The sequence below is a fragment of the Orbicella franksi genome, chromosome 13, assembly GCF_964199315.1.
Source record: "Orbicella franksi chromosome 13, jaOrbFran1.1, whole genome shotgun sequence".
NCBI lineage: Eukaryota > Metazoa > Cnidaria > Anthozoa > Scleractinia > Merulinidae > Orbicella > Orbicella franksi.
Genome location: NC_138157.1, coordinates 10,850,621 through 10,875,005, shown reverse-complemented (window position 1 = coordinate 10,875,005; position 24,385 = coordinate 10,850,621). Strand labels below are relative to the sequence as shown.

General features: G+C 40.0%; 2 protein-coding genes across 4 annotated transcripts; one reads left to right on the top strand and one right to left on the bottom strand.

The window, feature by feature from the left end:
* Window positions 1-750: 750 nt before the first annotated feature.
* On the bottom strand, window positions 751-3,450 carry LOC145465925 (transmembrane protein 229b-like). 2 transcript variants are annotated; one of them, XM_081449695.1, is made up of 2 exons: window positions 3,365-3,450; window positions 751-1,340 (listed from the first exon to the last, which is right to left on the bottom strand). In XM_081449695.1, exon 2 carries the CDS (start codon window positions 1,316-1,318, stop codon window positions 809-811), a length of 510 nt encoding a protein of 169 aa, XP_081305821.1. In that variant the 5' UTR covers window positions 1,319-1,340; window positions 3,365-3,450; the 3' UTR covers window positions 751-808. The 2 variants fall into 2 exon arrangements, with proteins under 2 accessions (XP_081305821.1, XP_081305820.1); XM_081449694.1 differs by lacking the exon at window positions 3,365-3,450 and adding an exon at window positions 3,046-3,125.
* Window positions 3,451-3,600: 150 nt separating this feature from the next.
* LOC145465924 (WD repeat-containing protein 89-like) lies at window positions 3,601-22,793 on the top strand. 2 transcript variants are annotated; one of them, XM_081449693.1, is made up of 16 exons: window positions 3,601-3,722; window positions 4,878-4,906; window positions 5,944-6,006; window positions 6,224-6,308; window positions 7,503-7,552; window positions 7,699-7,801; window positions 8,909-8,993; window positions 9,645-9,692; window positions 10,336-10,419; window positions 10,820-10,906; window positions 11,245-11,289; window positions 12,146-12,228; window positions 13,767-13,872; window positions 14,634-14,717; window positions 17,398-17,496; window positions 19,248-19,337. In XM_081449693.1, exons 1-15 carry the CDS (start codon window positions 3,601-3,603, stop codon window positions 17,446-17,448), a joined length of 1,125 nt encoding a protein of 374 aa, XP_081305819.1. In that variant the 3' UTR covers window positions 17,449-17,496; window positions 19,248-19,337. The 2 variants fall into 2 exon arrangements, with proteins under 2 accessions (XP_081305819.1, XP_081305818.1); XM_081449692.1 differs by lacking the exon at window positions 17,398-17,496 and having other exon boundaries at window positions 19,248-22,793.
* The last annotated feature ends 1,592 nt before the right edge of the window (window positions 22,794-24,385 follow it).

Sequence of the window (24,385 nt, the reverse complement as noted above, 5' to 3'; positions counted from 1 at the left end):
ACAATATAAATACATTGTTATATAATATATAATCCGTCCTTTTGTACCAACACTGAAATTCTCAAAACTAATATGAAATAAACATGTAGTAACCAGTATGGAGAATTACTACTAACATCGTGTAAAAATAGTGCAACCGGCATCTTCTAATCTCTCTCATGTGTTGTGGCCATTTACCTGAAAAATACCAAAGGTTTTTTTAACGTTTACTAAACTTCATATTGACCGTTGTCTTGAGTAAATATACATACATACATACATTTTTACATACATTTTATTTTGTTTTCAAATGAAAATTACAATTATAACATGCCCGCGGATAGCTAAGCTAATCCAGGCGGGTCATGTTTACACGAATTAAAAATAATAAGTAATTAATTCCTACATAAATATATTTCTATATTTGTGAAATTTAAAGTGGTTTTCAGTCCACTGCCGAAAGCTATATTTCTATGATGTTTTGGTTTTGCTTAACTACGTCCTGCGATTGGTTAAAAAAAAAACACTCGCGCCAAACTCTCAACAAATTAGAAGCCGAAATAAAAGCAATTACAATTTGTCGCAAAATAAGTCTCTGTTTTCATAGACTACGAGTAGTCCCTCTTTCGCTTAGTCCGTCGTGCGTGACGCAAAAAAAAAAACCGCGAGAAAAAAATGGCCGCGCGAAATCCTGGGGGCGAGGAGCGCGCGAAAGGATTTCGCGCGGCCATTTCATTCTCGCGGTTTCCTTTCGCGTCACGCACGACGGACTAAGCGAAAGAGGGACTACTCGTAGTCTCCTGTTTTCACAGTTCGCACATCTCTCTTTTCAATCTATCTTGTAGTTTCCATTCTGTTCCGCGTATGATTCCTTTCTGTTTACTTCCATGCTTTTAACAGCGGGTGGCAATGACAACGTCAGCAGATACTCGTAGAAGAATTCTTGCAACAGACCGCTGCAAAACCATAACGGCGCATACTCGAGCGCGATCAAACCCATGACGTCATACTTGTAGTGGGTGTAGTCCCACGTACGTGCTGAAAATTGACCGAGAATGAGGCCGCCGATAAATTCCCATGTGTAAGCCATTTGGAGGTAGATCAACCCGCGCAGAAAGATCGATAAACACTTTTTTGAGTAAAAATACACTTGCTCTCCGCAAAAACTGCACGAGCCATAAATAAGAAAAGACCAGAGAGAAGAGTATCCTTTGAAAGCGAAATCGGTGAAATTCGAGGTCACAAAGTCAAAAAGCGAAGTGAAGACAATCTCGTAGGAAAATCCAAGCATGCCATAAATAAGCATCCGAACCCAAGGGTTTACTGCCATAATTAGCATTGAACAAGAACGGGCAAATAATCTGAAATGAAAAGAAACAAATGCATGTCAAGATTAGTAATGGGAAGGTTTTGAGGTGTTACTGGTCGTTTCGTCCGATGTCATTTCGCTCGGGCTAAAAGTCTGTTCGCCCGAACTGAAAGTTCAAAGAAGGACGTGTTCAATTCTTTCTTTTAACTAAACAAGCGAAAAGGACAACACTGTGGGCTTCATGAAACAAAATTACACAAAACATATTTACTTCTCGTTCTTTGATCCACTGCCGGCACGGAGCTAACCGGCGGCGAACAGACTTACAGCCCGGGAGAACTGGCTCTAGGACGAAACGACAGCAATTCTTTTGAGGTAGAGAAGTGAATAACGGAGATGACGTTTCTTGCAAAAGCATTAAAGGTGCTATCTAGTGATTTGTCTTGATTTGTCTTGTAATTACTCCCGTAGGGACGAGACAAGCCGGCGCGCGGCAGCGTCCAATAGTAGTCTGCTGGCAGCCGGTTTTTTCTCTTAGGGTCACTTAGACGAATGTTTAGTCATCGCGAACGCAAAATAAAAGAACAATATGGCGGTGGCCGAGTGGGGAAGAAGGCGAGACGGAAAAAAACCGTACGTGCCGCGCCCATGTCTCGTCCCATTCCCCTTTACGCTAAAGCGTCATTCCTCATAGCCCCTGCTGAATTTCGAGAGAAAAGCAGACTGCCAGCAGTCTATCCAATAGAGGATGTCAAAAACTAAACGCAGGACCTGTTTCGCCCCTTCACCCGTTGTTTATTGTCTATATCCGTTTTCGTTTAACTTGGCACAACTTTATTTTTCAAAAGGAAATGTCACCATAATGAATAATTTTCGGTTCTTGGCAATTAATGCAGTTTTCTATCTACTCTTCCATCAGTGTCTGCTGTAAATAAATAAAGGTGCATGTGTTTACTTTCTGTTGACCTGGGCGGTAAAGCCCCGTCCACACTGCGCCAGGGAAATTTGAAAACGCTGTTTTCACTTTGAAAACGTATCAAATGTTTTCCGTCCACACTACGCCAGAGAAATTGGAAAACGTAACAATCAGCGGTCACTTTGGATTTGTGTTTGAGGAAAACTCGGTCAGGGAAATCAAATGATTATCGTGTTGTCATTGTTTTCGAAAAGCTCCTTTTTCATGTTTTCCGTCCGCACTAAAACGCACAGCCAGCGTTTTCAAATTCTTCCGGTTTGAAGAGCGTTTTCGAAAAGCTCCGTTTTCGTGAAGGATTAGTGTGGACGGTTGGCACAACCTTCAAATTTCTTCGTCGTAATGTGGACGGGGCATAAAAAATTATAGATTTATTAGTCCAACCGGCTGACAGCAAGGCTTAACTTTACATTGAAAACAAAAACAAAATTAAAGTAAAGAAACAATAAACAAATCATAAGTATATAATGACAGACGATCTGTATTTTGCTAGGAGACAATACAACACCTTGGCAGGTGGTGAATTTTACAGATCATTGGTTATTGTTGGCTATTGTATCATTTGTACTTTAGACTTCAGAGTTTGGAATGTAAATTGTTAATGATGTTGCAGCAACATCGGTTATGTAAATGTTTTGTCAAAAAGGATTAAGGATTAAGGATGGCTAGCTATCTAACTATGATCGTGAGTAGAATAAGGAGAACTGAATTTGCGATAAGTGTACATGTAGTCCTGACTGACCTAGCGACGCGAGTGATTATGCAACGCCGTTAATAGACTTACCAAGTATTGCCACTTTGAACCTTTTGTCACATCGAGTTCAGTTGAGTAGTTTGTTTTCTTTCAATTTGTTTTTAAAGAGCAAGACGACGGATAACAAAAGATGCAAACATTAAGGAGAAATAGAACTCACGTTACGAAAACATCGAAAGGAATAAAACATCAGAATACTCATAAATAATTAGTGCATTCTCAACAACCCCGTTGTTTGCAAAATTAGTGGAGCAAGTTCAACCCGTTCATATTTCCACCAATACCACGCAGTATTGTGTTAGAAGTTAGGTGATCTTGACGTAAAATTAAACCGAAATAACCTGCATACCTGTTTGAGATTTAACTCAATTTGTTTCTGCCTGTAGGCAGCTGTCTGTTTACATTCAAAGAGTGCCCGGCTGAGAGAATTTCAGTGTTTGAAAATGGGTTTGAATAAAAATTAGACCACCGCGTAAGCCTAGAACCCACTCCTGCCCAGTGTTCACTCGTGTTCTCGTTAAAATGGCGGTCAGTGAAAGCAGTTTTGCGTTCAAGTTCTGACAGTTCTTATAAATTGTGCTGATTATGGTTAGTATAAATCTTCAAGCTTCGCCTTTCCCCGGTGGTTTTGACCTTCGTCATCGTCTCAAGTTAACACAAGAAGGTCTAGAAGAGGATCTGTGGTACGTTACACAACTCTCGATAAGGTAAGAAGGTCTAAGAACACTGTTGAAATTTTGCAAAGGTAAGCTCCAATTGACTTTGAATCAGGACATTTTACATTTTATCTTAAGTAAGGCGCTGAGATTTGATGAGCCATCTTAATCTGCAGCTTATTTAAGATGAAATATTTCAATTGAGATTTTCTTTTCTGAGAAAAAGTTTGTTTTCAACTGGTTTATAGTAATTTGCTGTTCTGAGACTGAATGGTAAAACTGTGTTAAGTAACTGATTTATTGAATCCCAATGAGACCCGATTGCGTATAATATCTGGGAAAGGCATGATTTCCAAGGGTTGAAAACGCTGTTTAAAATTGGTGATTTTCGCAAACTGCAAATGTTATTGTCACTGGTCAAAACATAACATGATTGCCGGGAATGATGTCATGTTGTGCTATTACACATAAACTTCCAGCCAGGAAATACGGTGACCCGACGCTTGGCACGTAGATCATTCTGAATCAACTCATCTGGGTTCAAATAATGACGAGTGACTGTAGAATAATTCTAAAAATACAAAAAATACAATTATTACTATTAATGTTTTTAAGCAAGACACTATACCCTCACAGTGCTTCTTGCTCCCAGGAGTACAAATGGGTATCAGGAACTGTGAGTGCAACCTGAGAAAAATGTTAGGGGTTACATGTGATAGCAAGAGCCCATCACTCGGAGCCTCCATACGTACTATAAGATAGAGTCAACCCTTTCTCGTATCAAGGACCTCTTGGTTTCCCATGAAATATCTTGTTCCTGCAGATAGAAAATGCAAAATAGAGGGCAAAAGTGGGATCTTAGTTTTTGCTGGAACAAAGAATGGTTTTAGCTGGGGTATCATTGGGTATTGAAAAGGGATCATGTGAAAACTCTCATAACAGCTGTGTCTAAAAATAGAAAGATAGGGAAAGGGTCGGCTCAGAGGGTTAGTATAGGAGATGGAGGATCCGGGTAATGGGCTCCTGGTGATAGACAAGTACATCCCATCCGGGGGGATTAACTCTTGTTGATTCATGCCATGGAAACCAGAATTCAAGTGCCAACTTTATAAACCACCCAAAGTGAAATTATCCTGGTGGAATATAGGTCCATATTTTTGCATACTCGTCACTGATGTTGTATTATTGCCTTTTTTCTTGTTATAGCCCAAAACAAGATGTTTTTGCAGCAGGAGGTTGGTGTAGAATTATTGTCAATAACTCAATCATGCTTGTCAGTAAAATGCAGAATAATTTGATTAATGGCTGAGTAGGTGGCTGATTTTGCCATCTTTTGTAAAGAATGAGTTGAATAGCACAGCAGAGAAGCCAACTGTGATCCTAGCGGGGGGGGGGGGGGGTGGGGAGACTCCCATACAAAAAGGACAGTGGTGCTTGTCGCACCTTTTAGGGGTTCTAAAAGTGGGTTTCGTACCTCTTGGGTGTTCAGCCTCAAAGGGTCCACACAGGAGCTTTTGCAGTACAGTCGAACCTCGATTATCCGTACCTCGATTATCCGGATTTCTTGATTATCCGGACTTTTTCTCCAGTCCCAAATTTTGTCATGATTATTTGTTAGTCACGATCAATATCCGCAGCAATATTCTTTTTGAAACTATAGCATTGAAAAGTACAGTCAAAAGCAAGTTTGTTTTGCTTTTAAAGAGCAAAAGCAGCGCTTGCACGCGTCATAACTAATGAAGAACACTCGAATGAGTTCTGATTGGCTCAGAGTTGAGTGGTTCAAGATGTACAGTAGACCATATTGTTTTCCAAACGATTTGTAAAAGTGTTGTTTTACAATTAAATGTTGGTTTATTTAAACAGTTTTGTTCTTCATTAATATTCATATTTTCGATTATCCGGACCCTTGATTATCCGGACTATTTTGTCTAGTCCCAATGAGTCCAGATAATGGAGGTTCGACTGTACTTTTTAGGGTATTGAGCCAAAAAAAAGTCAGTGTCAGTTAAATGTGTTGCTTTTCAATTGGTGCCTCTTAGGGGTGGAAAAAATTCAAGCCACACCCACAAAACAGGATCTTGATACCTCTTAGGGATTTTATTCAAAATTTCCAGCAAGCACCCCCATCCTTTGTGTATTGGAGTCCCCCCCTCCCCAAGCTGTGATCTCTTCAAGTAGATGGTGATTTTAACTGGCAACCAGCTACTGTTGACAACCCTTAAGAATTCTTACTTCGTATGATGTATACATATTGTATGCTACCTTGTAGGTCCTCAGGGGTCTATAAAGCTTTTTAACCTGGATACACTGCTTTACGTTGGAGATTTTAAAGGTAAATTTGTCTTATCCCATTTGACGTTAACAACTTTGTGTAGATGGAGGACATCTCTGATACAGGGCGCAATATTCAATTTACAGTGCTTGAACTGAAAGAAAAGATATATAGTTAGTCTAATTCCAAGAATGAAAGTTAGTAATACTCATGTCATGATTGAGTTCTTCAAACATCGATGAAGGTGATGTTTATACTTTTTCTTTATAATTTATAGCTCATTCTGCAAAGATTACAGGTTTGGAGTATTGTCACACTAATCAGCATTGCTTCTGGTCAACATCAATTGATACATCTCTCAGGTTTGCATTGCTGAATTTTTTAAAGTATTCAGGTACTACCCAATCATAAGGCAACTAGCATTATTTCATAAATTGAGGCCGTTTGTTTCCAATGAGCCAGTGGGGATTTGCAGGTTCAGCAAGGGAAGGAATAGAGTGAATATAGATAGATGTTGATCTTTAATGGCATGTACTCCCATTGAAATCAAGAAAAGATTTGGTGAGTCAGCATGGCCAAATAATTACACTGCTGGACTTGAAATCTTAACTTTAGGTAGTTTCAAGTTCCTTTCTGATCAAGTACATGTTGATGGATTTGTTTCATGATAGAGATGGTTAGCCTCCTGCCAGATGGGATTTTCAACCTTGCTAACTGAGTGACACAGCCCCATAAATACTTCTGCTTAATAATTCACTCACTTTATCATTTTATGTGTGTGTTTTGGGGGGTGAGAAAACAGAGCTCAATTCTCATACACATCTCAGTGACTGGAATAAAGAAAGCAATCACTGTGGGCCATCAAAAAAGACAAAGATAATCCAGTGAACCAATGAAGACTCAAGCAAATCCATGTAGCTGATGTAAAGTGCAAGAAAACCTTTGATATTTACTTGATTAAGTGTCATCCCTGAGTAAGCACCTCCTTGGATAAGTGACACATTTGGGACAAACAAGTTCATTTAAGACGTGCTTATTCAAGGAATTCCATACAACTAAAAAACTGTAACAAAGCAACTCTAAAACAGCATAATTTAGAAATTTTCATCAAAAGTGATGTTCTGCAGTTCAAAGATCTCATAGACTCAGATCAAGAAGGGGACAGTGAGATTGAAGTTGAGTGAAGACACCACTTGCAAAGCAATATAAAAGAGCCAGAAGAGACAAATGGTGATAATCAAAAGACACTTCTAAATTTTCATAGAGATAGTCACGTCTAATTTTTAAATAAGTGCCGCTATCAAAAAAGTGCCGCCATCAAGTAAGTGCTGCCCTCCAATAAGTGTTGCATTTGAGGCATGAAAAATTTCAAAAAAGCTGCGACACTTATTGGAATAAATTTGATATGTGAGAGAGTCATGATTGGTTTTAGTTTTACTCCTGACTGGGTGGCAAAGTAGCACAAGTCTTTTTCTTTGCAAATTAATCCAAAGTGTATGCTAATTACTTTTGATACTCAAGTGAAAACTGCTCTATTTTCTTTTGTTTTGTTTTAGTTATTGGGACTCAAGGAGAGCATTCAAATCACCTGTTCACAGAATCTTGAGTATGTTTCAGTTCTTTGTCAGCAAACTGAAATTCTTTATGAATTCAGGTTTTGAAATTATGCAAACTTTACCCTTTTCTTAATACTCTTTGCTTTTTACTCTATGAAAGCTTACTGGTGTGCATTATGCTTCCTTTTTTACACAGGCCCAAACAACTGTTCTTTTAGTTCTTGTGGTTTGAATGGTAATGATGAAATCATAGCAGCTGCTACAGAGCCGTATGGTGAAGATGTATGTCTCTATCTCTGGTAAGTGAAGGACACTGGAAGCAGACCATAATGTAGAATATACCCATAAAATTGAGCATTTTTTAAAAGTGTGCATACACTGTACTTTCTAAGCGACAAAATAAATACTATTACCAACAAGTTGAGGTTGATATTACAGTGAGGGAGCGGCAGTGGCCTCATAGTTAGTACACTTTACTTCACATCAAGTGGTCCAGGTTCGAGCCCTGGCCAGGGACATTGTGTTGTGTTTTTGGGAAAGACACTTAGCTCTCACAGTGCCTCTCTCCACCCAGGTGTTGGGTACCAGCAAATTTAAAGCTGGGAATAACCCTGCAGTGGACTAGCATCCCATCCATGGGGGAGTAGAAATACTTCCAGTTGCCTCATGCTACAGAAGCCAGAAATATAGAAGCACTGGCCTGATGGGCCACTTGGCTCGTATACAGATTTCACCTTTTACTTCAGCCATAAACACTTGACATCTTTTTTACATTTTTGTTCAGTGACCGCAGAATGAGGGATCTTCATATTAACAAAAATAATTAGCATTTTTACATTGTAAATTGTTTATCCTATTAATTGAGACTTACATAACAAGCATTCATTCTATAGTCAACAAAAAAATGTCAAGTGTTCACAGTTCAAGTGTCCTTATTGTAAATGCTGAAAGAATGTTATCTAAATTTTTCAGCTTAGCCCAGTGAGCAAGTGACAAATTAAGACATAATGCTGGATATATCACAAACTTGGGACAAAGAAAAATTTTACCCCCAACAGGAAGTTGAAATTCTTTACCTTAAGTATCACTCTGTGTATGTGGACTGATTTCACTGCTCGCAGCCATTCAAGTTACGTGACCCTGAGGGAAATAGTTTTTTTGTCTGGTTAAATTCTATTCAATCAGTTACACCATCCAGTGGCTGCTCCTTAATTAACACGTACAAACACCTAAGAGTATTTTGAAATTGTATGTGAAGGATCAAATCAAGATTTCTTTTCAAGTTGGATACCTACTAGCCTGGGAACACAGACGGATTTCCGGCTCTTATTTCACTCCACTGGTTTTTCAAAAAGTCCATCTGTGTTCACAGGCTAGGCACCAAATTGCGCTGAATGTGTTTCTAGGGATGTTAGACAACTTAGCACAGAGAAACTTCTACAGAATCATATGGAAGTATATACAGACTCACACCACAGTGAAATTACACAGGTAATGTACAGTAAACTATATTCCAACAATCAGTCCTGGGATTATATATTTTGTACTAGTTAAAGGCTTTCCTGATGAGCTTGTTTTCAGGGGCTGGGAGTTGGGTGCTTATTGTCACATGGACTTGAACATTTCAAAAAGTAGTGTCTTTATTAAGAAAAGAATTTGTGTCTGAAAAATATTGGGTCCACATGGAAGAATGCTCTATTGAACATCACAATGAGGGTTGCACTTGGAAAAAGTTTTATTTTTCTTCAGTGTTTATGTTAAATATAGCCAAAGGGCTTCTGTTAAGGAAGGGTGGAGATGTACCAACAGATAATCTTGGCAAATTAAGATTTAGATAGTTTATACTGGAATTTTTAAATTTTGCATACATATAAAATGTTCAAGGAGTAGTACATACTATAATAATTGGTCAGTTTGAGCTCATTGTTAATAGTGTCATAACCTTTGCATCATGTGCATTTTTTTTTTCAGTTAATGTGCACATTGACCATATATTTGCAAGTTAAACCATTGAGTGTAATTTTTGCACATTTTACAATGAGAGGGAAAGGTCAACTTGCTACTTGACAGTGCATTATTGACTTAATGATCCCGGCACTTAGACTAAATATTGGATTGTCATTTTCTCTTTAATTGATCTAGATAAGATTCAGTCCTGTTCAGACTCACCAAATGGCTTCTGGTTCCACTGTATGTATTGTATTTTGTAAGAAGTAGACGAATCCTTACACTACAATAATCAGAAACTGTTTCAAGTGGTCTGGGTTGAGTTCTGATTGTGGTGACTGCATTGTGTTCTTGAGCAAACTACTCGACCCCTACTCCCCCTGTCCTATCACGCAATATCAACAATTTTTTGGGATTTTTCAAAATAATTTATTGTAAACAAAAAGTCACCTCTGTATTTCAATTTATCATGCTGGATTTAGTAAATCTACAAAGTTTCATAAGAGTCCATCACAAAGTCATAAAAATATGGGACCCCCAACTTAGCATACATTTCTTTGTAATAATTGGCTAGTTAGGGGTCCCATTTTTTACAAGTTTGCAACTAATTCCAATGAAACTTCACAGATAGACTAAATTTGGCACGATGAATCGAGTGGTGTGGTGTTTCAGTAGGAAGGTCCACTGTCAGGGTAACACACCAAAATTGCAGGGGGGGGTGGGGGGCAGGGGGGTGTAAATGCAGTGGACTTGCATCCCAATTCAGAAAAGTGTGATTCCCATTCAATTTATGCAGTTTCCATGTGGTTGAGCAGTTCCTAAGATTTTCATCTACAGGTTAAAAACTGTACAGTTGTGTATTTTGCGAATGAATTTGTAATTGCAGGATGGCTTGATTTGTTTGTTTGATGTATCTAAAGGAAGTGAAGATGATGCTTTGGACTCTGTGCTAAATACAGGTTCCTCTGTGGTATGTGTTAACTTGTCCTTTCCACTCTCGATAAATCAGGAGAGAACCTTCTGGTACCTGCCCCCCCCCCCCCCCCCCCTTCTCCCATGGAAAGTCATTGAAGAATTGCCATATCCTTGAAAAGTCCTTGAAAATGATAAAATATTGCAGTACCATTAATTTTGTCATTGCTGCAGAATGGCAAGAATTATGGGGATGTAACTACAAAAAACTAAGCTGGCTTGTGGACAAACCCAGCTGGCTTTTCTGGCCTTGGCAGCTACAAAGTTTACTTAAGTCTTTATTTTTGCATGAAATTTCAGCCAGTTAAGTTGTCTTTTAGTCAATGAGATTAGCCATCAACCAGCAACATCCCTGAATTACTTGTTGATGAATATATTATTATACCGTTTCCATACAGAATCAGATTGGCTTCTTTGGACCAACATCCACTGACCTCTATTGCCTGACCCATATAGAGACACTTCAATTGTGGGACACTGTTGAGGTAAGATTCTTATGCTTTCCGTGTCTTTCACAATTCAAAGTAAGATAAGAACATGCGAGTGACAGTACAACTCTAGTATGTACAAGTGTAACAAGGTCACTGGACCTAAGCTCTTTGTTTGATGTATTGTAAAGGGGTGACATCATAAATGATGTATCTTGAAACGTTTTGCATAACTTTTTCAAGTTCATTGTTTGTAGCCCTGTCTCAATCTTTGCTAATTTTACCATCTATGGACTGGTCTTTAGTTCACTCTTGCCTCTTTATTGATGTCCTTCGGCCTATTACTATAAATTATTGTATCTCACTAATATTTTTCTTTTGCTTTAAATAACTAGGGAAAAATGACTACTGACTTTACCAACCCCAGGGAAGAAAATGGGGTGAGTTAAATGTGAATGGGTAACTTGCCAAATGGTATAAAAACAACAAGTGATTACAAGTGTGTATGTTAAGCTTATGTTTGTAATTTGAGAAAGGTGCTAATCAGTTAGTGAGTCAATCTAGCCAACCATATTTTGAGGTCTCCTGACAGAAATTGAACTCAATGCCAGGGCTGTAGCCAGAAAAAAATTATGCCTGTCCATGCAATATCCATGGTTAAATTCTCTTCCTAGGTTAGTGGTGTTTTACTTTCCTCCTTCAAAAAAAAAAACGAAAAAAATGGCCGAGGCAAAGGCCTTAGTTTGCCTCATACTGGCTACAGCCCTGAATTCCTCCATATACTGGTCAGATACTGTACCACTAAGTTAGATGAGACTTGTGACACCTAAGCCATTTAAGAAGGTTCAAATGTGACAGACATCCACATTTCTTAAAGACATGAGAGTCCATCACAGTTATGCGTGCAGCTTATGCCGGTGCAAATAACGCCTGAAAAATTTGAACAGGATTCAAACCCATGACCTCTGCAATGCGGTGCACTGTTCTACCAACTGAGCTATCAAGCCAGTTGTGAGCTGGTCACAATATGAGTCTATATCATATCCGTAAATCGCAAAGAAATGTAATATGTAACTACATTTCATCGTAACTGTTGAGATGAGAGGCTGCATTTAAATTTAGAGTACTGTTGTAAAGCTAATTTTGCTTCAACGCTATCACTCTAGCTTGTTTGATTATTGTTGCAAATGTTATATATGATGAACAAGTCTCTCGTTCTTGCTTGTGGTAGAACAAGGTATGACTAGGACGCGTGCGTCCTCAGTTTTGAGTGTGGTTTGTATTTAATTATTGCAGAGTAAAGACCGACTTGATTACTTCATTGACTGTATTTACCACCCAGTGAAAGATGAATTGTACTTCGTTGGAGGAACTAACAGGTGCTAACATTATAAGTTGAATTGCTATATTTAGCAAATGCATTCCATGTTGCCATGCGTCTGTTCAGTAATAGATCACAGATGATGTCAAAATGTGGTAAGAACTAAAACGTGGCACACGAGGTGATAGGCAAGTGTGTAACTGATGTTCTTGCCACAGTTTGACGTTTCCTGTGATCTATTACTGAGCAGGTGCACGAAAACATGGAATGTACAGTTCAACCCCTATTAAACGGCCACCCTCGGGGAAATGGGTAGTGGCCGCTTAAAGGGGGCTGGCAGCTTAATAGAGGTAAAAACAATAGAAAAACCGTCATCGGTACTTTGACCACTGGACGCCTAATGAAGGTGGCTGTTTAATAGGTGGCCACCTAATAGGGGTTCAACTGTACTTGTTTTACGTCGTAAAGAAACAAATAAACAAAAAAAGAATGTTAATGACTTCATCTATACGTCTGTCCTCCAAAAGACACATCATATGTTAGAACCAATCAGTAGTCATAGTAGTCATTTTACAGGCGGAGGAGGATTAAGCTAAAAGAGAAGACCGAAAATTCATCAAGTTTGATTTTTGAACGGAGGTAAGTTACACGATGGTTGTCCAGAACACAAAGCAACAGAGGATCCAATTGGCAGGGGTTGGGGCTTTCATTTGCTGTGAAATAGATCGACTGGGAATTGACTGCACGAAATGACCCAGACTGCTTCATACAGAGTGCGGTATTCGATTGATATCTCGAAAACCATTTTCTCATCAATTTTTCTTTTTTTTTTTTAACCTCGGTCAACAGTTTGTAACTGTTTTATTGTTCCGCTGGCCATTCAGATCTAGTGAACTTTTTGTGCTCCAACCAATCAGGTGTAGAAGATGGACGAAACTAATTCTGACTTGCCCACACGTCTTTTCCAGCCTCGTGATGGCTGTCAATTCTCATTCTTTTGAATGTTTCATCGGGAAATTTGAGGATGCAATGAGTGGCTGAACTTATTTGACCACGTGTTCTCAATCTGGTTATAGTTTTAAAGCGGTTTTCAATCGCGTGTCGTAAAACCAAAACCAAAGTAATCACTCTAACCAATCACAAAAGATATAGACTTTACAATGAACCAATCAAAACTCGAAGTAATTACATATGGCTGACGCAAAGCGCGGGAAAACGAGTGTGAGTAAATCGAGATTGGTTTTTGTTTTATTTCTGACTGGATTAAAACGTGGCGCGAGGTCTTTGAACCAGTCGTCTAATGTACTTGATGCAAAACCAATTACTTTTCGACCCACAAATGAAAACCGTCCTGTAAGAGTTGTGCGAAAACCGCTTTTACTAGTTTTTCTTAGTGAATAGAACGAAAATATTGATGGTTGTGACGCTGCGATGGCGGTTTGTAGATACTGTGGATTTTGTACGTGGAACAAATTAACCCAAAGTATTTGATCCGTTTTGAACAGTTACCTTGTGGGGTTTCAAGTTGAAAGATATGTACAAGTAGAAAAGCGGTGGTGGTGTCCACACTTGTCAATTTATGTTTGTTTCTGTCAGTGGTCGACTTCACCTGTGTCAAGTAACAGATTCGAAGCTGGAGACGGTTTGTCCTTTGATGGGCGGTCACACGGCGACCGTAAGGTGTCTTCAATGGGATCATAAAGTGAGTGTTTGTCCCAAGGAATAATCCCTTTCCCTCTCCCCCCTATAAGTGCTTCCACCTCAAACCAAAAAAGGCGCAGCGGTTTTTTAAGCTGTTTCAGTCCGAAACAGGCATTTCCCTTTTGGTCCAAACAATGATATAAAAAGTGTGGTCTAAAATAGGGTTGTGGTTTCGAGAAGCGACGTGATACTCCAAGAATTAAGAGAATTCCCCTCCCCTTCCGCGCAGATTTTGTATTGTTGGTCCAGTGACTCGGAATTGAGTCGAGACTAACTCCGAGAAGCCTCGGAGAAGCCCTTGCAAGCGAACTTTTCAATGACCACGTGAAACCAAAATGTTCACAGCTATGTTGTATGCTGTAGTTGCTTTGTTGAGTTCTTACAGTCTTGTATGAAGGGTATGAAAAGTAAAGTATCTTTTTTTTGTACACAAAAATGTACTCCTTATGGTATGACGTCGTAACTCCAAGTGGGGCCTTCCAGTCACTCAACAACTTCTCGTCGAAAACTTTCCTCGTGAAAACCACATATTATTTTAATACTTTCTGTGGTTTTATCTTGTCAGATTGTAAATACCTTTTCACGAATTGTTCAAAAACCATTCGAAAAGCGCTCGCTAAGAAAATTGAAATGCAAGTGTTTTAATAGTAACTAATAAGCAGGCATGCATTTGTCATATCGAGCTTGCAGCCCATTTATTTCTTCAATTTAGCAAGGGTTTCTTTGTCTTAATCTGATAACTGACTTGTATTGTAATTTCAGTCAGAAACATTACTTACGGGAGGCGAAGACTCGATCATTTCCTGTTGGAGGTCTTCAAAGCCTCAGACAAGTTTAAGTGGCAAGGTAGGTGAATGAGTTTGTAATCTCTCTTTGATAGAGTTCAGGAAGAAAAAAAAACTTCTAAAAATTGGCTTACTGTAAACTCCTCCATCTTACTAAGCCTCCCGCGTTCTCCTCTCCCATTTTTGTTGACAACTGAAAACAACAAAAGACAGACTTGGTAAAAATTTAAAAACGATCTCTGGCTGAAACAAAAAATTACAACGACGGACGACAAATTACAAGACAGACTGCCCTACCGGCCATTTTTTTGTCGTAACAAGAATTGAGAATTTGGAGAAAATGTGGCTGGTCACTTTTAGGAGTGCAACAAAACGATACTCCTGAATTATGTATATTAATTATGTATAGCCTGTGACAGAATTGCATGTGCAATTTTGTGTAGCAACTTGTAGTAGGAACGGTGGCCTCATGGTTAGTGCGCTCGTCCCCGGAGCGAGCGGTCCGGGTTCGAGCCCTGGCCGGGGACACGGTGTTGTCTTCTTGGGCAAGACACGTAACTCTCTCAGTGCCTCTCTCCACCCAGGAGTAACGGCGAATTGATGGGGAAACCCAACAAATTGCGCGGGAGTGACCTGCGATAGACTAGCATCCCGTCCAGGGGGAGTAGCAATACTCCTAGCCGCTTCATGCTACAAAAATCGGGATAAGCTCCGTCAGCTATGAGCCATCAGCTCCAAAGCTTCACTTTTTTGTAGTAATAACAATGAACAAGGGTATGATATGGCTAATGAGGGATGGTCGTTCCCTCACAATGTGGATTGCCTCTTTTAACTTTAATTGGATAGAAGAGGAGGCAGGATCCACATCTACACACATCCACATCTTCTCACTGTCGCGAGCTATGCTTCCCAGAATGCTATTCTCTATCGTGGATTATGCCAACACTTCGGAAAAAGAGCCCATCGAGCTCATCGAGAGAGCGGCAAAAATTGAGCCTTTAAGTCGCCAAGTATTCTGAAGAACTAACTGTTGGTAAAAAAAAAAAAAACAAAGCAAGTTCGGTGGAATATGAACTCAAAATATTACATTTGTTGCCTACTTCACAACCATTATTTGAACCACTCTCTTAAGTCGCGGCTTTGTAATGCGAAAAATTGTCATTTTTCATCCAAGTGTAAAACATGTGCCCGTCTCGCCAGGAACATGACGAAAATCGCACATAACCAGCTACTTTCACACAGCCGGCGCGGCTGCTGCAAAAATACCGGCAATGGGAAATTCAGTGAGTTGAATTTTTTTACGACAAAACACAGACTAAAGATCGCTTCGCCCGTGTGGGGGTGGGCTACCTGTGCCATTTCACCGCTCGTCACGGCGCGACATTTTAATTTCAGAATGTTGCGTCACGTTTCATGGCTTTTTTTTTCTCGTTGAAATTCAACTTGGCAATCCGCTAGAATCTTGTCAAGTCTTCCTTTCGGCCTGTTACAAATGTTTGCATCCTTCTACAGATTTATACTATTATTTCGAGTTTCCTTCAGTTTTAAGAGGTGTCAAAGTGTAAGCCGTTCTACTCTAGGACGCATACCGTGCCTTATCCCCTTAAAAGGGCGTATATCTTTTTATTTCGTGGATTCTCTCTTTCATTAGCCAGATCATATGAATGTCTATAAGCTTCACTCCTCTTTAGCACGTCATTTAAACTGTAAATCTCCCGCAAACATTGAAAAGGCTCTGTAATTAGGAAGTTCTTGTACGCACGAGGGTCGAAAAAGAAGATTTTGTACAGTAATCGTACAAAGAATGCCCTGTTGAAAGATGTGAGGTATGGGATTAACAGTCCCCAAGTCGTTTGCTTTAATTGCTGACAAAAATCTCTCTCTGTGCGAGGATTTATTTAAGAGAAGGACACGCGAGGTAAGACTAGTGGGAGTCAAAAAGGCTGAGAAGCGAACATTCGTTCTATTGATATCTTCACACGTCGCGCGCGTGCTTTAGTATACTCGCGTGTTTTCCACACCATATATTCAACCTGCGCGCTCTCCGCTCATACAGATGTAAGACCGTATTATGAAGAACTGAGCGCTTTGGCCTCCGGAAACTAAGGCCCGACAGTAATTTACATACTTTTATATTGCTCCTAAATGTTTCGAGACCTATAACTAGTAATCTAGATTAATCTTGTTACTTTAAATAAATATATTTTGAATCTCCAGTGGGCTGACATTTTTGGTTTTTCCTGTTTAGTTATTCACCCGTCATGCCTGATATCCGGAACGTATTAAATGATTAAATCACAATTATTTGATAGCTTTGAAGTCTTTAAATGGGGCCTAACAGGTTTAAGGGATGTTATCAAAATTCGTCATTCAAAATTCCTGACCCTATGAATTGTTTCGGACTTGTCCGGAACGTTTCTAGATTTGCGACGAGCCTGTTGGGCGCGTTTTCTCCAGAAGCAATATTTGCACACTATAGTATTTATAAATATTCAGGTATCATAAAAATTTAAAGCCGATATTTAAAGAGTTTCGATATAATGACCACCGATATGGAAATTATTTTGACTTGTCTGTTCTGATCAAAAAGCCGGTTCGACAATACGACACCCTCTAAATATATTTCTGTTGATAATTTCTGGTCATTAAGAAGTCTACAGCATTAAAATTTGAGTAAACTGGTTTCTTTTTTGTACTTTCTCTTCAATTCAGAATTTTTTTTTTTTTTTTTTACGTGGCAGAGTACGGCCAAAAGGAGCACTCTGGCATTGGCTCATAGCGACGCTTTTTAAGCCCCGTCCACACGTCGCTGGAGGAATTTCGAAACGCAACAATCAGCGGTCAGTTTGGTTTTGTGTTTGAGGAAAACTCGGTCAGGGAAATCGTGATGCCATCGCTTTCGAAAAGGTCCATTATCAAGATGTTTTCCGTCTACACGAAAATGAAAAGCCGGCGGTTTCAAATTCCTCCGGTTTGAAGAGCGTTTTCGAAAAGCTCCGATTTCGTGAGGGATTAGTGTGGACAGTACGCCTAAATAAAGCTGCATTTTCAAATTACTTCGGCGTAGTTTGGACGGAGCCGGCCTGAGCGGCATGAAAGCGTACATTGCACTGGGCTATGTTTTCTGCACGCGGGAAGACAATAATAGTCCATGAGAAGAGTTACATAACTTATGCGAGAGTTTTTAAAAGGTTTAATTAAGCGGATCATAAGGTTTGCCAGATAGGTTGCACGAGGCGTTTTACACCACATGTCGCAATCGTTCGTTGGTTGAGACGAATAATTTAATATTCGTGCTACAATGTACAAAGTTCGTTGCAGAGACGTGTGAATATTGTCTTCATGCCAATCGCTGGTAGAGTATTTCATTTATAATTTCTTAGCTGGGCTACTAATCGATTTCCTCTGCCCCGTCCCCCCGGGCTTTGTCCTGTCTAGCGCGAATGACTGAATGAAGAATTTTCTTCCATTTTTTTTCATACATCTGTTTTCGTTATATTCGTATCACTGGAACCTTTATCTTTTTTTCCACGGCTAAGTTAGTTCAATTCCTACTTGTGGTGTCAAATTTTACCACGTTATCCGTTATATTCGACCATCATTTTCCTGCGCTCGTTTACAGAATTTAAGAAGTCTATCGCCCTGATGACAGCCATTTCTACCGATGCATTACCTCTATACGCATTTCCTTAGGACTTTGGACTGGCAAGGCTTTACATGACAATCCACTTTATCTATTATAAACATCGTTGTGACGTTTTAATGCAGATTTGCGCCTGTTTTTAATCGCTTTTCCCGCCGATAGTCGGCAATCGCGGGCGTGTATCACTTGAAAAATAAAACCACTTTTAACGTCTTGCGTAATATGGTTTTTTCGTCCCGGCATAATTCACTGTCGGTTGACGTTTACCCGTGTACGCCACGTGATGAGATGAGTCTTCTACACGCGTAACTCAGGTGATTGTCTGCGTTTTGTTTAGTGTATCACAGGGAGGGGGGTGGGGTAGGGGTGTGCTGCCCGCTTCCCGAAACCCTTACCCTATTTATGACTCAAATCTGCAATTTTCCATTCTCTATTTTCAGGCCTGACCAATACCCTCTTTCAGACCTAACCTACACATGTACACGGTCGGCGTAAACAGAATTTGAGAAGGTTATTTAAAAAACATACTCAATTCAAGACGAGTGCACAAACCATATCCAAAATGGCCAAAAACGATTCCCTATTTCAGACCAAAACGGCCAAAAAGCTATATCCTTGGGACCGCACATACCTATGAAGCCCACATAAGGGAGTACCCCCTTGCGTATCATCGTCATTAACCGTAACCTTGGTTTTTATTAAAATTCCAATTTAGTTCAAGGTCGAAGCAGACATGATACGTATAATAACATTAGTATACGCATACTTCAAATGCATTCTTTATTTACACTGGTCTAATCCCCTGACTATTTAACCTTTACAAACTGGACGAAAGCACTAGCTGTCGTGTTCGGTGTTGTAATGTTAGCGCCGGAAGGAAATAACTCATTAAAAACTCTCTTAGACGCAAGTTGCAAATTGACCTGGTCTCTTTATTCCCTTTTGTAGACCGTGTCGGCAGCCATGGATAAGCTGAAAGTACACGGCAACAAACCTTACGAAAAGCCAAGCCAGGACCGGCAAGAAACGTAACTGTACACCTGTTGACAGCGCAACGAAAACTGTCAAGAAAAGAAAAAGAATCGCCCGCGATGAGAGAACAGCGCGTCAAGGTAGAGACACCAAACGACAAAAGGAATCTGCAGCCTTGCTAAGCTTGTAAATGTTTGCTCCTGGATATGACTGCAGCATCTTTGCAGTGTCATTTTACGGCTCGGTACGTGAGGAAGTACAATTTCCGTGTGCGTGCGTTCAGGAAGCTGGTGAAGTTGTGTTACGTACGTCAGATGGTGGGCGTCAAAAGATGGACCATGCTACAAAGTACAAGTAAAACTCAGACTAGCCATTGCTAAGAAAGCTTGATGCTCTTTTAAAATGGTGCGGTAGGCATTCAAACTCACAGAAAAGCCTGTTTTAATCACTGACCCCACTTGGTTTGCCGTTGTAGTTTAGTCATCAATCTTTTTTTCTCCTCCTCCTCCTCCTTAGGGAAATAATGCTGAATCATTAGGCAAGTGACTACAGCAAAGGGAATTTCACCACCGTAAATTCTTATGTCTACAAATTTCCTCGAATTAAAAGTGAAAAAGAATGTTTTACAATCAGTTTGAAGAGAAATGGGTGGCTCGTTTCTCAGACAGGACTCAACACGGAAAAAGGTCATGTCTTGTTTGTATAGTTCCCCCTATCTGGATAAATATTGAGGGTAAACGCCACAATCCCTGATGAGGTGGCTCCTCCTTAACAACAGCCGAGGTGCTATGACTAATTCTCTACCATTTATCACCTAGAGTAGATAGGTCCAGTGCAGCTGTGTAAAGTATCCGTAATTTTATACATATCAAGCACAGAGAGGCCGAAATTACTGTACGTAAAAACAATTTCTCCCAACATTTTATCGCTTACATAGGAGTGTTTTACTGTTAGTGTCTTATTGCCACCAGGAAGGCATCTTCCACACTTGTATTTTTATCAAGCCTGTGACAATGAAACAAACTGTTTCTACGAGTTTTATCTTTTATCCAGTGTCGGTGTAATCAAATAAACATGCCCCTATTTCTCGCCACATTTTGTAAAACCGTTAGTGTATGTGGTATTTGTAAAGGGTTTTTCGCAAAATGTTGATTATATGTTGAAAACAATACACACCTTTACAGTCGGGTGCGACTACAAGTTTTCTTGTTTACCATCGACTGCCACATTTATCCCCGCCAAATTGACATTGGTCCCCATTCGCCCATTCTTACTATTGGTTCAGTACGAGAATCCTTAGGTCACGTATTCTACTCGCTCTAGTTTGTAAAAACAGTTACATGTAGATATAGAGTTTAAAGCTAGAAAAGTTGCCTTAGTTTGTGTAAACTACGGTTCAGGTCGTATGCATTTGTTCCTGACTCGATATGCTTGTTACGCTTGAATCTGGTAGCATGTTTTCCCGCGCTTAGCTCTGGTTGCATGCTTTCCCGCGCTTAGCTCTGGTTGTATGCTTTCCCACGCTTGGCTCTGGTTGCATACATACATCAGGTCATTCTGGATGTGCCGGAGGCCATTGTGTTTCTTTTCAACCAATCACGGAGTCCTACTTTTCTGCTATTGTACATATTATGACTAATTCTGGTAGGGTGCAATTTCCAAAGTCACTCGACATAAATATCAATGTTCTTGGCAACAGTATTCTTTTTAATGTTGTATTCAATACAGTGAAGGTTCTGTGTACACTAACTAAAGAGAACTTAGAATATCGGAGTCACTCGTGTTTCATGTTTGGGACAGCATTAGGGACATTAGGTAACATGGCGCGTACAAAGGTTCTACTCGACCACTGGTCGACCGCCAACTTCAACCGGTCCCCTATCGAGGAACCCAGTATGCTTAAATGCTTTCCATAATTAGGAACAGTAGTATTAAATTGTGTCTTCTTCGTAACAAATGTCTTCTGAAGTAACTTCATCACAGAAATTTCATTACCGGAGAATCAAAGTGTCCAAAGTGAGCGGCACAAGAGTGTGAGAAAAATCAAGATTGAATCCCAAAACTAATTATTTCTGACTAGCTGCCAACACCAGCTTCACAAGATGAGGATGATGGTGACTGGCCAACTGTGTCCGATGCCAAACCGGTTATTCCCGATCCTAGCCGCGTCGTTGTTTTCTTTGTTACTCCCACGTTCATATCCTATAGAAGAGGATATGAGCGCCACAGCAAATGTTCTTTTCTATCAGCGGTACCTGACCGACGCCACCGCAGGGTTACAAACAACACGCAATCCGCTGCGTTTATTAGAAACCCTATCAGTCGAGAGGAAAATTGAAAAGAAAAAAAAAAAAAAAACAGGAGGAAAAACAAATAAAGCGAACTGAACAAGAGTCAAGTGGCTGGAGAAAAAACCGCCAGACATTAAAATGGAACAGCCTACCATGTTATGGCACAATATAGATATATCACGCGACAAACTCGTGAAATACTTCAATGGTTGACTACTTGCCAAATCTAGTGGCTAGCACGATCACATCCGAAACGTTCCCACCCAGATTCAATAAGCGGGCGGGTTTCTACCGGAACCCACTGGCAACCAACAGCTTTTAAGGTGTCCCGAAGAGAAAATTGCCAACAATACTTCTCGGCTTGAATAGCCAAGAAATATACTGACTCATAAGTAAGGACCTAATAGTGTGTAATGTCTTTTGGCTCATGCAACAGAGAGGAATTTTACTGGGACACATAAGCCCAGTTTGTAGAATACAATGGCACACCTAACTGACAGAGAAGAAAGGAATTAATACAGAATGATGTTAGCGAAAAGTAAATTGCAAGACCAAGCCTACTTCTCACGGTACAAACGTGACTTAGAAACATGAACTTTGACGCAAGCACTCAAAGTAACATGCAGTGATCAAGCTATATTCTTTAGCCCGAGTGTCCAGCCCATACACACTGCAACAAGTGAGCGGCCAGCCTACATTTAAGCTTTCCTTTTCCTTTTCTAAATTTGCCAAACTAGGAGGTGGAAAATGAAGTGTTCTAGATCTCATTCAATGACTTAACGTTGTGAAGTATCGATGCTAATAAGTTCCTCTTTTACATGCTTCCAATATTGTTGAGTATATATATAGTGTTTGAGTCATGGAATGGCTTAGAGCTGCCCGGTCAAATACAACAAAAACAGAAAGGTCGATCATGATTGGTCCTACAATAATAAAGACTGTTCAACAGATAAAGCCCACCTACGTGTGCTCGTATACAGGTGTGTAAAAACCTAGCGCGGGATACCAGCACGTATGTACCCGGGGGGGGGGGGGAACTCCCCTGTAGAGAAAAAGGGGCACAATAATTTTTAGCTCTAAGGAGGTACCATTTCTAATATTTACCTGGTTCTGGACGAGATTTCTGAACGATATGTGCTGCGCCTATCCACCAATCTCACCTCTCCTAAATTATAAGAGGTGTAACAAGCACTCCCGTCATTTTTATGACTGAGTCTCTCTCCCAAGCCCCACCCCCCCCCCCCCTGCTCTCTTCCTCAGGTGAGTAGGTGAAAGAGGAAAGAGCACGGGACTAAGTCTTGGCACGGAGTATTAAAACTGCAGTGGAAACTTCTGCTGTCCTTACAAATGACAAACGACTATGATGCAGTCCAAGTTGCTTTCCCTATACTGAAATTCGAAAACCGAAACTGCGCATTTCTCCAGCTCGCCTTTTTCACTTCTCCTGACTTCTCGTCTGACAATTATCTTACTAGACAACAGTCTAATGCTTGTTTATAATTTCTGAGAGAGCTCGACTGTTTTACACAAGGTGTGTCAGAATCAAAACGGACTGAAAACGTGTTTGGGTTCTTTCAAAGAGCGAAAAAAGCGTCAGCAAACATAAACAGAGGATTACACCTTACTCTAACGATTAAGGTTGAGATCAAAGTACTTTTGTAATGTTCCCAAGAAAGTCCACTTTTTATCAAGTTTTCTCCCGCTTTTTAGAATGTGGACGGGCCCATACCAACAGAGAATTAGAGGCAGTGCCCCTCTTGCGTGGAAATCCATCCGGGCAGAGAATATCAAATACCAATATTAGTATATGTACTTTTCTGTTTATTTCCGAGTTGTTAAATTGTTACTTAATTGGAGAAAAAAGGAACATGCACACTTGTCTCCCCGTGGTATCCCGGAAAGGAGCAGAAAATGTTTGAAATTTACAATGTTTTGCTACGGAAGTACTTGTGTCTGAAAATCCATGCTAACCAAATATTCCTCGTAAGATAAAACAACAGTTAATAGTGCTAATTTCCCATGAAGCGTTCAAAGTCTTATTGTATTTACGTTTAGGCCAATTTGTTTTTTACAAGATTGTTTAGGCTGACCAGCCATAGTTCGAATCCACAATTGAAAACAGAAATGGGGGAACAATTTAGTTATCAGTTATCCGTGGTGTCTTACCGGATGTGTTCTGTCCCATATCACAAGATCGAACACCTTGATATCCGATTAGAAAACTGGACCACCCCTCTATGACCTTTCTGCAGGTTCCAATCGACTGAGTCTTGTTCATGCTACGAGCGACGTTTCGCACGTTTCTTTAGCACCATGATTACAGCGCGAAAAAGGTCTTGTTGATTTCAAAGTCCAGTGATTTTTCAATCTGTTGCAAGGAAAGCAGTTGTAGAGGGATAAATACGGTTTTCGCCCTTTCGTGCAGTAAGCCTTATTTTGAAAGCTTGAAAACGATAGCCAAGTAACATCTAACCTTTTATGTATTTAAATTAATAGTTTCCGGTGACATTTAGATTTTTTTAGTTTAAAAAAAGCTTGGCCGGACAATCCAGCCGCATGAAAGTCAGTTCAAGGACGTTTCAAACTCGGCGTTCAACTGTGAGCTGTGCCATTGTATTTCCACGACCCCTCGTGTGGGAACTCGCGATTTCGTTTTGGATCTAGTAGGCAAAACATAAGCAAACCACTAGAAACCGTCAAAACAGGCGAAACTCATCAGTTTCTGTAACAAACCGCTACCTTTGTTTTGGCGGAAGCTCCGTGTGGGAGTCGTAAACTAAGCTTGTAAATGGCAGTTAGAGACCGGTTACCGCACATAAACAG

Excerpts from the sequence above, each read along its gene's own strand:
- LOC145465925 (XM_081449695.1), bottom strand. The coding sequence starts at position 1,318 with ATGCTAATTATGGCAGTAAACCCTTGGGTTCGGATGCTTATTTATGGC.
- LOC145465924 (XM_081449692.1), top strand. The coding sequence starts at position 3,601 with ATGGTTAGTATAAATCTTCAAGCTTCGCCTTTCCCCGGTGGTTTTGAC. Across the intron at positions 3,723-4,877 it reads GTTACACAACTCTCGATAAG|CCCAAAACAAGATGTTTTTG; the intron begins GTAAGAAGGTCT and ends TTCTTGTTATAG. Across the intron at positions 9,693-10,335 it reads AAATGGCTTCTGGTTCCACT|GATGGCTTGATTTGTTTGTT; the intron begins GTATGTATTGTA and ends TTGTAATTGCAG.